Source organism: Cryptomeria japonica, chromosome 3 (assembly GCF_030272615.1).
Source record: "Cryptomeria japonica chromosome 3, Sugi_1.0, whole genome shotgun sequence".
In the NCBI taxonomy this organism is placed as follows: Eukaryota; Viridiplantae; Streptophyta; class Pinopsida; order Cupressales; family Cupressaceae; genus Cryptomeria; species Cryptomeria japonica.
Window position 1 is genome coordinate 354,385,344 of NC_081407.1, and position 14,432 is coordinate 354,399,775.

At 36.2% G+C, this 14,432-nt stretch overlaps 1 protein-coding gene across 1 annotated transcript in view; it reads right to left on the reverse strand.

The window, feature by feature from the left end:
• LOC131079993 (transmembrane E3 ubiquitin-protein ligase FLY2) overlaps nt 1-14,432 on the reverse strand; it is a 177,343-nt gene that overhangs the window by 99,796 nt on the left and 63,115 nt on the right. Inside the window, exons 4-5 of the mRNA XM_059218314.1 lie at nt 12,698-12,816; nt 12,436-12,493 (exon numbers count right to left, since the gene is read on the reverse strand). Coding sequence (XP_059074297.1) covers nt 12,436-12,493; nt 12,698-12,816 — 177 coding nt within the window. The remainder of the gene's footprint in view (nt 1-12,435; nt 12,494-12,697; nt 12,817-14,432) is intronic.

The following is a 14,432-nucleotide window of genomic DNA, read 5'->3' on the forward strand; positions in this document are numbered from 1 at the left end:
TTATATTCCCCAATTGCATCATCGATCAAGTTTCTTACTTTGATTAACTCTTTTGAAACTATCCACTTTCCTTGATCATTTCATCTTGCACCTTTCATTTTCATGTTTGGAATTCTCCCTTGTGTTCGCTATCCTTGACTTTGATTTTCCCATCCTTGTCATGTCTTGAACTTGCCTTGAGCTAGTCATCATCTTCACTTTTGGAACTCTTTGTCTCGAAAATACTTGATTTCCTTGTTATTGTAGAGTCCTTCATGTTGATCTTGGATTTCCAAGGTCAATGTAATCAGCTTATTAGCCACTCTGCTTCAAAAACGCAATTTTGCTCTTTAAACTCATTTGAATTGTGAATTGATTGGAAATTAATCTTCTTTGATATTTCCTCTTAATAAAAAGCTTGAAATCTGATATAACTTTTATCAAACTCACACCTTAATGTTCTGGAATTCACCCCTTTCTGTTTGGTCTGCTCCTTAAACATTTGTTTAGAATCTGGTGTCTTTGTTGAAGTTTGCAATACCTCATACGAACTCTCACTCTAATTCTGGAATCTACTTCTGGAATTTGCAATTTCTGCTATGGATTTGCTGTTCTTCACTTCTGGGACGTTTTTCTTCACTTCAGCCCTGCAATTAACAATGTTTAGATTTGAATTGCATTTGAATGGTGAAATGATCTTTGATTCCTGCTTTATAGGTGCTCAAACAGTCCATAAGGGAGGGTCGGCTTAACTTGGATTTTAACATTTGCTTATTTTACTTACTTCCATCCAAATAAATTTTTTTTAATTCACTCCCAACTTGTATCAAGTCAGCCCTCTTTTGTGTCTTATATTCACCACGGCTTGATCCAAATGCTTCAATTTTCAAAGGATTTTGTTGTTTAGGCCGGCCTTACCTTATCTTTCACATTTCATTACTTCACACGTTTTGAAGAAGTCCTATTAACCAAGCCGACACGTTTTGAAGAAGTCCTATTAACCAAGCCGACCTTTGTTGCTCCTTGTAGCTTCACGTTTCACTTTAGGTCCTCACGTTTCATCTTAGTTCCTCATGTTTTATCTCATAATCTAAGCGGACCTCTCCTTGATTCACTTCATCACACGTTTCACTATAAAACTCACACCCTCTCGAGTGGAAATCCAACCTGTTCTAGGACTTCTTTGAGTGGATTTACATGTAGTCATCGACAACTAGGTGCTAGAGAGGAGGAGTTCCAGATTATAAGACTCATGGGACCTATAGTTCCGGATTATACGACTCATGTGACCTACAGTTCCGGATTAGAGTGAGCAAGTAACATGAAATTGAGGACTAGTTTCAGACACTTAGGCGCATTTGCAAGGTAAAGAGAGATTTTTCCAGCGCATTTTTGACATAGTCAAGGACTACTAGAGTGCATTTTTACCCCCAACAAGGACACAGGCATAAATTCTACCTCCTTATGGATTATAGCCTTTGTCATGAATTTTCACCCGCATTTATTGGATTTTCAATAGGAATTTAGCCTTGTGCAAGAACTCTTGGATGGAAATCCATCTTGCTCATGGAGTGTTCAATAGAATTCCCCGATTTAGTTCTGAAATACTTTATAATTCGCATCTCAAGTTTGGGATTCAATACCTCAACTTAGGAATCTTTCTCTCAACTTCTTTATTTTCAACTTTTCTTGGACTTGTCATTCTTTCCTTAGAATTATTTCATTCACTTTCAAAATTCTGGATTGTCTTTCATTTCATTTCCTCATATTTCCACTTTATGATAAGTCGGCCATGTCACCTCATTCTCTTTCTAGGCAAGATTAGCACTAACCCAAGCACAACATGATTGCATTTTGAAGGTGATCCAACACTTGGGCGCATTTTAAAGGTTGTGAAGGACTAGTGAGCACTAAAGAGGGATAATTATAGACTATAGGGATGCAACCTATAGTTCTGGACTATAGGATGCAATTAACATGGAATCAAGGAATTTACAAGCACTAGTGAAGGGTGATCAAGGAATGGTGAGCGCTAAATTAACTTGCGCATGGACAAGTGAACTTTGTGATTCATTTTCTAATAAATTCCATGGATTGGCTAAGGAAAACTTAATTTTGAATGTGAATCCATGCTTAAGATGTGGATTTTGCATTTTAATTTTGGAATTCCTTGTTTAGACTTAGGATTGTATTTTTTAATTTAGAATTCCACACTTCACCTTAGGATTTCAAACAAATTTTGTGAATTTCCACATTTCAACAAGGAATTAATTTCAAATTTTAGGAATTCCTTATTCCAAACAACGATTTCACTTGAAAATTACAACTTTATAAAGGATTTTCACAAAATTTTATTGATTTCCCTCTCCTGTCAAGGTTGGAAAATCCGACCTTGACAAGGGATTTTCCTTGTCAAGCTAACATATCCTTGGAATTTTCATCATTTTTCCACACAATATTTACAAAATCTCAATTTCTTGACAATGTTCCTTGACAACATTTTTTAGCAATTTTGACAATTTTGACAACTTTGACAACATTTTTACAACTTTTGACAATTTTGACAACATTTTGTGAATTTTCAACCTCAATTCTCAGTCCTAACGTCTATTCATGGACCTGGACTCAAAACTTGATTTTTTGAATCAGACTACCCATCCAAGGACAAGATTGCACTCTAAGGTGATTTCAAGGATTGATCAAAGTTCCATTCTGAACTGACAAGTCAAAACGAAACCCTCCTAAAGGCTAAAAGACTAAAACTATTGCCAAGCTAAGACAAAACAGTAATCTAGCAAGTGAAAACATGGGGTTCCCCATTTGTAATGGAGCGTGTGTTTACAACACAAGAAGTTTTCCCATCTCCTGTTTGCCTTTTACACACTTTTTGGCAAGATAATTAATATTATTTCTCAAAACTTTTTATTTCCCTACAAAAGTGACTTTATAATTAAACCTTATATTTTGGGCCCCATAAATAAGTCACTTTTTAATTAAACTGTCCAGCTTAACAAAAATAATTAATCAAATAAAAGTCATTCAAAAAAAGACTTTATTTAGACTGTAAATGTAAATAGACTGTGATGACTTTCAGAACAATCAGAATTCTGAGACAAAGAATTTATACTGTTAGTATTTGATTTAAAGAAATATAAACTGATTTTATTTATGTCTTATCAGTTTGCCTCTGCAGATACAAAGACCAAGCAATTATATCTTCTACGTTCACCACGTGTATCGTCTGACGTTATTTCTTATTCAACGAGGGTGGCAGATATATATTACTTGTCTTCATTGGATCGTGCCTCCACAGGGGGTCACGATCCTATGTGAAACCACGTGGTTCCACATAGGGTCATGACCCCTGTGTGGAGCCACGATCCTTCTACACCGGCGGGATTACTTAACCAAACATAACAATAACAAACTAATGTGTTAGTTTAATACTCACTTACATAAATCTCAATTAAATCACAAGTATATCAAATCGAATTTCTAGGCATTAACAACCAGATTAGTTACGACTGAGACTAATTTTAACACTCCCTCTTAGTCTTAGGAGTATAGACCTAAAACTTAATTTAGCTCCACACTAATCTCATGATAATTACATCACCTAGGTGTGAAGAATCAGCTTGTGATTCTAAGGATATACTCACTTTGATATCCCTGTTTTAAGTATCAGCCTATGATACTAAGGATATACTCACTTTGATATCCCTGTTTTAAGTATCAGCCTGTGATACTAAGGATATACTCACTTTGATATCCCTGTTATAAGTATCAGCTTGTGATACTAAGGATATACTCACTTTGATATCCCTGTTATAGTATGTGCACTGACATTAATCCGCTTACATAATGTCTACTATAACTTATCACATTACTGATATTCAAATTGTCTGATTTTCAGTTTATATGATCTTCCAAACATTTATAAGATCGTCACCTTACAATGTTAAAATACAAGTGTTCATTAACTAAAGAATCGTCATCCTTTAGGAATGAACACAGGGAAAGGTTACATACTTCATATACTCAAATATATGACCAAGAAGGTTACATAATTTTAGACATCAATTACATTTTAACCATACCAAGGTACCTCCTAAAGTGATCAATTTTCACTCTTGCTAGGGGTTTGGTGAGAATGTCAGCTGTCTGATCTCCTGTATTGACATATTCTAGTCTTATTACCTTTCTCTCCGTCATGTCTCTTAAATAGTGATATGGGATCTCAATGTGCTTGGATCTATCATGGAAAACTGGATTCACTGAAAGTTTAATGCAGCTCTGATTGTCACAATGAATGATAGTAGGCTTCAGACTTTCACCAAACAGTTCTACTATCAATTTCCTCAACCATACGGCTTCCTTAGCTGCCATGGATGCAACTATATATTCAGCTTCTATGGAGCTCTGAGCTACGGATGATTGTTTTCTACAGATCCAAGATACCATAGCTGATCCTAAGCTGAAACAACATCCTAAAGTGCTCTTCCTGTCTATCACGCTTCCAGCCCAGTTTGAATCAGAGTATCCATGTAGGTTCAATGCAGTGTGTTCATAATGCAGTCCATAGTCCAAGGTACCTTGTAGATATCTCAATATATGCTTTACTGCAACCAAATGTATTTCTTTGGGTTCAACCATGTGTTGGCTGAGTACATTTACTACATAACATATATCAGGTCTAGTATTGACTAGGTACATTAATGATCCAATAATCTATCTGTATAATGTTGGATCTGCAAATTTGGAATCTGCTATAGCTTCTTTTAGTTTATGTAGGTTTGTTTCCATAGGAGATGACATTGGCTTACAATTCATCATTCCAAATCTCTTCAGAATGTCAATGGTGTATTTACCTTGATTTAGATAAATACCATCTGGTTTTTGCCATACTTCTAATCCAAGGAAATAATGGAGTAGACCTAAATCCTTCATCTCAAACTCTGAAGCTAGTTTCTATTTGCATTTTGCAATGAGATGATCTTCGCCTGAAACTAATAAGTCATCTACATATAGTATGAGTATCAACATTTCACCTTTTATTATTTTGAAATACAGATTTGGATCAGCAATGTTTTTAGAGAAACCTATCTCTAATAAGTAACTGTCAATTCTTTCGTACCATGCTCTGGGAGCTTGTTTTAATCCATATAGTGCTTTCTCTAACTTGCATACATGTGTTTTAGGCTTATTTACCTCAAATCCCTCAGGTTGCTCTAGATATACTTCTTCAATTGTTCCATTCAAAAATGCAGTTTTTACATCCATTTGATGAACTTTCCATCCTTTAGATGCTGCTATAGCCAGGATTGTTCTGACAGAAGTGTATCGTGCAACAGGTGCAAATGTTTCTTCATAGTCAATTCCTTCGTTCTGTGAGAAGCCTCGAGCAACAAATCTTGCCTTATGTTTTTCTATACTGCCATCAACAGCATGCTCAATTTTAAAGAGCCATTTAGAAGATACAACTGATTTTCCTTTAGGTCTAGGCACAATTTTCCACACATCATTCTTTAAGATAGATTGATATTCTTCTATCATCGCATCCTTCCATACTTGCTGTTTAAGAGCGTCTACAGCACTTGAAGGTTCAGCATTTATGAGGTCTATCATTAGAGCAACATAGCTAGAGAACTTTGAAGGTCTTTTCCTTTCTCTAACTGTTCCTCTAGGTGCTGCAAAGGATTCTGCTTCCTGTACTGTTTTAGTGGCCCATAGTGGTCTCTTCCTAGGATTCTCTGTTGTAGAGTTCTCAAGTTCCAAGGTGATATCCTCAGGATGCTCCCTCTAAGTTTCAAAAAGAGAATCTTCTTCCAAATTAATGGAATTAGTTGGGATTTCAGGTGTGATGGAACTCCTTGTTTTGTTAATAGCTATATCTTCCTCAAATATGACATCTCTGCTTAATTCTATTTGTCTTTGACCAGGGATGAATATTCGGTAGGCTTTAGATGTTTCACTATATCCTACAAAAATCCCTTTCTATCCAGTAGGTTCTAATTTAGTTCTTTTCTCCTTAGGTACATGAATATAAACAGGACATCCAAATATTTTGAGATGGCTAATATCAGGTTTAATTCCAATAAAGACTTCTTCAGGAGTTTTGTCACCAATATGAGAGTGAGGACATCTGTTTTGAATGTATACAACGGTATTAGTGGCTTCTCCCCAAAGTGCAGTTTCTAGGTTTTGATCTAACAACATAGCCCTTGCCACTTCTACTATTGTTCTATTTTTTCTTTCAGCAACCCCGTTTTGTTGAGGATTGTAGGGTACAGTGAACTCCCTCTTAATCCCAGCATCTTTGCAAAACTCTTTAAATACTTCTGATGTGTATTCCCTACCATTGTCAGTCCTAAGAGTTTTGATTTTCCTACCAGAGTGATTTTCTCTGATAGATTTGAACTCTTTAAATTTCCTAAGAATATCTTCAGATTCTTTACTTTTAAAGAAATAAATCCAAGTTTTCCTAGAAAAATCGTCTACAAAGATTACATAGTATAATGCGTTTCCTAGTGATGGTTCAGACATAGGCCCACATAGTGATGGTTCTAGTACTCCTTTAGTTTTTCTAGAACTGCAAGGAAAAGAGCTTTTAGTGTTTTTCCCTAGTGCACATCTTTTACAAACATCTGAATGAATTGGCTTTAGTTTAGGTAGTCCTGTGACTAATTTCTCCATAGAGGGTAGAGCACGAAAATGTAAGTGCCCTAGTCTTCTATGCCAAATTTCCGCTTGATCTATGACTTCATGAAGTAAGGTTTGATTTGGCTCATTACACAATTCATATAGGTGTCCTTGTCTGTAACCAATCACTTGTGCTCTTTTGAAGGTGGATGTTTTTGGCCATGCCATTACCTTTCCTTCTATGAATGAGACTCTATATCTATCATCCTCAAGTGCAGAGATAGAGACTAAGTTCCTTTTGACGCCTGGTACAAATAGTACCCCAGTGAGTTGGATTGAGATTCCAGACTTCAGTCTGATTGTACATGTCCCGACACCTTTTACAGGATGTGCAGAGTCATCCCCTATTGTTACCTCTTCATTTGATCCCTCTTCCATTGAGTCTAGTAATTCTCTGAATCCGGTGACATGTCTTGATGATCCACTGTCTATCACCCAAGTGTTAGACTTGTTTGAAGCTTGACTTGATAGTGCTGAATATAATACAAACTTCTCAGATTCAAGTTTTGTGTTCCTCTCTACTTTGGCGAATGATGCCTGTTGTTTTACTTTATCAGGACAATTAAATGACATGTGTCCATACTGATCACATCTATGACATTGGATTTTTGACATGTCTTTCTTATGAAAGCTTTTCCCATGATGGGATTTTCTCTTCATGAAGTTTCTCTTCTTGCCTTTCTTACAGGAGTCGGTATTCAAAATGTGGAGGTCCTCATCTTTAGTTTTGTGATTTCCCCCTTTCATTTGCCTTGACTCTTCAAGGAGGCCTTCATCCCTTAGTCGATCAAATTCTGTAAATTTATCCCTTGCATTTATGCCTTGTTTGAATGATTCCCAAGATTCAGGTAATCCATCTAGAGTAATCATTGATAGTTCTTGCTTCTCGACATGATAATCAAGTTTTTGTAGTTGATCTCTGAGTGAACCTATCCTCATGAAGTATGAGTTTATTGTTTCACCTTTATTTATACTTATGTGGTTCAACTGTCTTTTTAGAGCTAGGGTTTTGCTCAGATTGTTTATTTCATACGTCCTTTCAAGGGTTTTGAACATTTCATAAGCGTTGTCATATTTTAATATAAGTGGTATTATGTGATCCCTTACTGCATCTATCACGATTTTTACAGCTTTATCATTTCCTTCATTCCACATAGTTTTCTCAGGTTCGTCTGCAGGTTCGGGCTTGTCTTCTTTTATGAATTTGATTACTTTGTTCTCTTTTAATACTATCATAATTCTGACTTTCCAAGCCACAAAATTTGCTGCTCCTTCGAGTCTGTCCTCGAATCTGATTGTGTTCGCCATTTTAGAAATCTTCGATATGATATGTCAACTTCGCTTTTAGTCTATTCAGATCTTAAGTAGTTAGGCTCTGATACCATCTAAATGTAAATAGACTGTGATGACTTTCAGAACAATCAGAATTCTGAGACAAAGAATTTATACTATTAGTATTTGATTTAAAGAAATATAAACTGATTTTATTTATGTCTTATCAGTTTGCCTCTACAGATATGAAGACCAAGCAATTATATCTTTTATGTTCACCACGTGTATCGTCTGACGTTATTTCTTATTCAACGAGGGTGGCGGATATATATTACTTGTCTTCATTGGATCGTGCCTCCACAGGGGGTCACGATCCTATGTGAAACCACGTGGTTCCACATAGGATCGTGACCCCTGTGTGGAGCCACGATCCTTCTACACAGGCGGGATTACTTAACCAAACATAACAATAACAAACTAATGTGTTAGTTTAATACTCACTTACATAAAGCTCAATTAAATCGCAAGTATATCAAATCGAATTTCTGGGCTTTAACAACCAGATTAGTTACGACTGAGACTAATTTTAACATAGACAGCTTAATTTAATTAATTAAGCGATTATTCCCTTATCATATCCCAATTAGCCTGCAAGAATTAAAATAGGCTAAGGGACTGCACAATGCTTACACTTGCAAAGGAGACATTAAAAATTGCTCCCATCGCTGTAGGATGCAACCCAGACTTCACACAGAAGCACTCGGAAGGTAATCTTCATGCATCAGGAATTCTTCCATACCCTATGATGATAAATTCATGCGAGAGACTCCCTAATGTATATATAATAAATTCCCTTGATCATATCTGTAATGACACTGAGATGAGAATCAGTCTTCAAGCACCATTGGAATGGTTCTTCATTATTGAGCATTGTTGCAATGTGCTTGAAGGATCTTGTCAACTTGTCACCACCCTCACCAAGGAAGTTTGTCAAATTTTGAGCGAGGTCACCTTGATGTTTCAACTCTATGTTGCAGCATTTCCCAAGGATGATTCAAGAAATATCTTACCATCATAAAAGCATAAGAATTCCATCCTCGTTCAGATGAGCAATAATGTTACAAGATTCACCTACCTTCTATTGGATGCGATCATTGACAATGCATCATAAAAGAGGCATGTGATCTCTATGCCAATACTGTCACTCTACAGAATCATGTAAACGAGTGAGGAATGAAGAGGGTACAAGTAGATTGTTTCATGCTTCAACAAATTCTGCATTCAAAGAATTTGGATCACTAGATATCACCACCATGGTTAAACTCATCAATAAGTGGAGATGTTTTGCAAGAAGATCACCTACTTCTAAGAGGATAGAAGCCATTGTCAAGCTAGATGGAATGAAAGGCAATCCACCTTACGAATTTTTGCACTGACTTCAAGGACTCATCAAGGGTTTGTAATTGTAAAGTGACTTTAAGTTAACACTTGAGCTATTGGGTACACTTTATGTTTTTTTAGTGAGTAGAGTGACTTAAGTCACTTTATGGTTTGGGGCAGTTACTTTATGACTTGTAACTACCCAAAAGTGTCACAAAGAGGAGGTCTATTGTCATTTGAAAGGATCTTTTTCAGAAATCAAGAAAGAGAGAACTATTGAGAACCTTTGTGATTTGTAAAAACACAACTTATTTTGCAATCAGATTGAAGGCATCTTGCAAGGATTTTTAATCCTTGTGAGGGTTCTATTTCTTTTTTAACATAAAATCCTCTGGATTCTTCGGTACATTTCTACAGGGTTAGACTGCATTAATAGTTGCTGAAATAAGTCAATTTCTATCTGGTTCTTTCTGGTTCTTCGTTTTATTCCAAGTGGATAGTGGATACTCTATGGCATAGCACTAGGGAAGGAACTACATCTTTATTCTCTGAATGGTGTTAATTTTATATTATGATTGCATGTAGCTAAATGGTTTCAAAAACAATCTTTGTATGTATGTAAATATTCAATATTCTTGAATATTTCACCACCGTAAGATTTCTGCGAGTATGAAACAAAGGGAACCTCCCCTAATAATAGAGGAGGGACTTAGTCTCGCATGCTGCCTCTAACTAATTTGTGCAGACAAATTTTAGGGATAATGAGCTGACAAACTTATTCTGAATTTTTCCCTTGCTGAATTTGAATGTGAACACGAACCTTGTGACTTAGGATTTGAGCAGTTTCGAGCTTTACAGGACACCATTAATGCTTAGCATAATTTGATGATTTTCATCACACACAAAATTCATTTCTGGTGAGTTTATGAAATACAAGGTTCAGATCATAAGTCTCTTGTGTCCCGTAAGCTCCAATTGGTCTTGCTCTTTGGTGGTTATTTCTAGTTATGGAAAATTTGAGTAACCTTATGATACCAAACTCCTAAAGGTTTACATTTTAATGGTCAAGATTTTATTGTTTGAAAAATAGAATGATGGGCAAATTTATGATTAGGGAGTTGGATGGGGGCAGCATCATATCAAGATAAGAACTTTGTCCAAAAGAATAGAAAAGCTTTAATATTTTTCACGTTATCTGTAAATAAAAGATGATGAATGAAATATCAGGTTTCGTATATGCTGCAGAAATGTGGAAGAAACTGAAAAGCCTGAGATTTTGATTTTGCAAGGACATGTTAATTTTTGGATTCTACTCCACTCAAGATATAGGGAGGTTAATCTCTTCAGCGGCGCTTGTTTAAGTTTAAAAACGTAAAGAATCAACTCAGATCCATCAACATGAGAAGGTGACAAAGAACTGACAATAATTATTCATCAGAGCCTCCCTCCATTTAGTATATTTATTGAAACTTCTGATTAAACTGCTACAAAAGATTATATGAATTACATATATCATTCGACAAATTAATGCAGAAGGATAATTGGAATAGATAATTTTGTTCCGGGGATGAGTCAACCTCTTAGAGTGTTTTACTGACAATTCTGAGTAAGAGAAACACAATCAAAATTCTGAAAAATGCTTATACCACTTCAGCATTAACTCTCCTAAGTCCACTATTGGGTGTTATTATTATGCAAATAAGAATCATATAAAGAAGATTGTAAGTAGAGGTTGGCAATGACTGCTGACAAGTGTGCCTTAATGTTTTCCCAATGGAATCATTCAGAAGGGTCATTTAGTTCTTTGATTTGAATGCTAATACTCATTCGGCTAACCAGTATGATTTGTGTCTAAATAAATTTTGTTGAGAACTCAAGCAGAAAAAAGCCAGTCATACTTGGTGATGACACCAGGTGGCAAGCTCACCAAACCCAGCTACAACTGCACATTCATATTTTTTACAATGAGTTCATAAACCATAGAGAATCTCAACGGATGGTGGCTTACCCAAATTTTTTAGGAAGTGTATTAATCTTGGAGTCTTGATCAAAAACCAAATTAACAACATGGTAGACACTACAAGACCAGAAGACAACATTTAAAACAAGTTGAATTAAGTTCTTCAAGATTTAGCTGATTGAAATCAGAAAAAATTGTTTTCAAAGCTAGAATTTTGGTCTAAATGAATTTGTTCATTTGAGTCCCAAATTCAGTGAACAAGAATATCTTAAAAAGCTTCAAGTTCAAAGTTTGATGAACAGGACACTTGAAAAATGAAAACGTGTACATAGGCAACAGAGTATCACAATTCCTAAGCTCATAACAAAGATTTTAAAATCAATCTTCCAAATTACATTGATGGTGATCCTTACAAGGCTATCACCTGGGTGAACGAGATGAAATGTCATGTTTCACTTCCTCCTACCTCATTCAACAAACAATTATAGTGTAGTTGAATGAAACCTCAAACAAATGCAAATTAATTCAAATTTTGAGTGCGAATAAGGAAGACATATATCTAGTTGTTATAAGTAATTAGTGTAACAAGAGTCAAAGTCTCAAATGATAAATGAAAAGATAGCAATTGTATTCCATATTCCATAAGGCCTGGAGGGCAGGGGACACATCCCCAGCTCCACAAAATGTGCGTGATGTTTGGAATACAGTTTTGAGGGCAGGGATGCATCACTAGGATACTCTAGAAGCATATTTAAATTTTACAGCAAAATATAGAGGCACAATCAGCAACAGAAGCAAGGCAAAAACAATTTGAAATGTTATTGTAAGTCTTATTTATGTGTTTGTTATCAATTTCTGATTGTTATAGAAGTCATGCTAAGAGTAGGCTTTAGTGTCTACAACAAAAATCATACAAGGATATAGTATGATATAATCACAGGAAGAAAAAGCCTAGCATTCTTCATTGAGAGGTACATCATTCAGATTGCAAACAACTAAACAAACTGTTCAACAAGAAAAAGCCATTCCAGACAAAGATTTAGTGTGACCATAACTAGCATTCTTTATTGAGAGGTACCTCATTCCAATTGAAAACAACTAAATTAAATTGTAATAACAATAATAGGGAAAATCAGACAGCTTACCATATGATATGGGCTAGATAGAATAAGTTCTTCTTGGTTGTTATCCCCATCTGTTCCACTGCAAAAGCATGATTGTAATGCTTGTAATGCAAAGTGCATTTTAAAACACAATAGCAACCTTAAAATGGTATTAATAGTCAGCAGAAAGTTATAATGGTTAGCATGCTTGTCATGTCATCAAAATCATTACACATTTAGCCAATGTGTCTCTGTGCTAAAAAGGATATGCTGACATTTTATCAAAGAAATTACTCTTATCCACCTATTGGCCACCATCCGAAGTTGTCTAAATGGCCATATGTATACTCCTTCCATGCGCATTTGTATTATCTGAGAATCATGTTCATCTATATATGAGCCGTCCTTGAAAACAATGGCTCCCTGCCAAAAGAACAACAAAAATAAGTTCTTGATTCAAAAATCTCAGTAACCTCCAGAAAAAACATCAAGCTTAACACAAGCTAGATATACTGTTCATAAAAGACAAAACTTAAATCTACAATGAGCAGAAACATACAGGTCCAAAACAATTATCATTAAATTGTGCAGTCCCTTTGAGTGATGAGACTTTAAAAACCATACATCATGTTATTCAATATTTCATCCTTGGTGATATGAACCTATAACTTTGTTTGACAATCCCGCTGAACTCCAATGCATGAGTATATTGAAATCAGATGATATAATGGCAGCAACAAATATCATCAACTTGACCTCCTTGAGCATACCCACACTCTGACTATGCTACCAACCTTTCTTAGTTAGATAGGTTATAAAGCTCTATCAACTCTGCCTTCAACATGATAGACCTGTTACAAATTTCTAATAGATCCATTGGTTCCAAAACCAGCTAGCAGACTAAGTGTTTACTCCCTACGGTGAATATGTCACAACTCCACAGAATAAACAGCGAAACTAAAGTGTGCATAGAATAAAAATAACATTCACAACAACATACGTAGAATGATATAACTTTATTGCATCATGTAATGGACAGTTCGACAGGTTATAAAGCTCTGTCAACTCTGCCTTCAACATGATAGACCTGTTACCAATTTCTAATAGATCCATTGGTTCCAAAACCAGCTAGCAGACTAAGTGTTTACTCCCTGCGGTGAATATGTCTCAACTCCACGGAATAAACAGAGAAACTAAAGTGTGCATAGAATACAAATAACATTCACAACAACATAGGTAGAATGATATAACTTTATTGCATCATGTAATGGATAGTACAACAGTAATCAAAAATATATCTTCAATCATAATCTCCCGTTCCTGATACAATGCCAAAATATATACCACTCGGTCGGTTGGCGAAGAGGCCAATTGCAATTAACTACCAACTACCTATAGGAACCAATTACCCATTACATTGCCATTTTAAAACATAACAAAAATACTTTATTTAGTTGCAGCATAATTGCCATCTACATCAGCCCCCCCAAGAAGAAGTATTCTTCCAAGTGACTGGGCTAACACTATCATACTACTACTGAGGACTAGGAAGGTGAGAGGACATCCCTAGAGTAGCTGAGGATGTCGGATGCTGCTGCAGGCACTAGAGTTTCTCCATACAGAGCCGCCGGTCTCTCTCAGCCACCAACTGACGCTCCCAAGCAATCTTCACCATCACAACTGCCTCCTGCATATCCTTCCCCTTTTGTTCAAGCTGGGTTGTCAGGGCAACCATGCATTCCTCCATCTCTCCCACTCAGCTAGTCTGCTCCTACAGAAGTACACTTTGCTTCTCCAAGAGTGTCTATTGCCGCTTCACCTCACTTTCCAACTCAGTTCGCAATTTATGTTCTACAATTGTGAGTTCGGCTTGGAGGGCCAACTCCTTCCTGACACCCTAGATCTCCTCCATAGCAGAATCCCTTTCTGCCTCAGCCCTACGCATCCTGTAGAAAATCTCCCTTGAGGAGCTCTCCATACCTCATAACGTAGGCCCCGGCCCTCCTTGTGTCTCCCTAGAGTGTGCGAGCATCTACCTC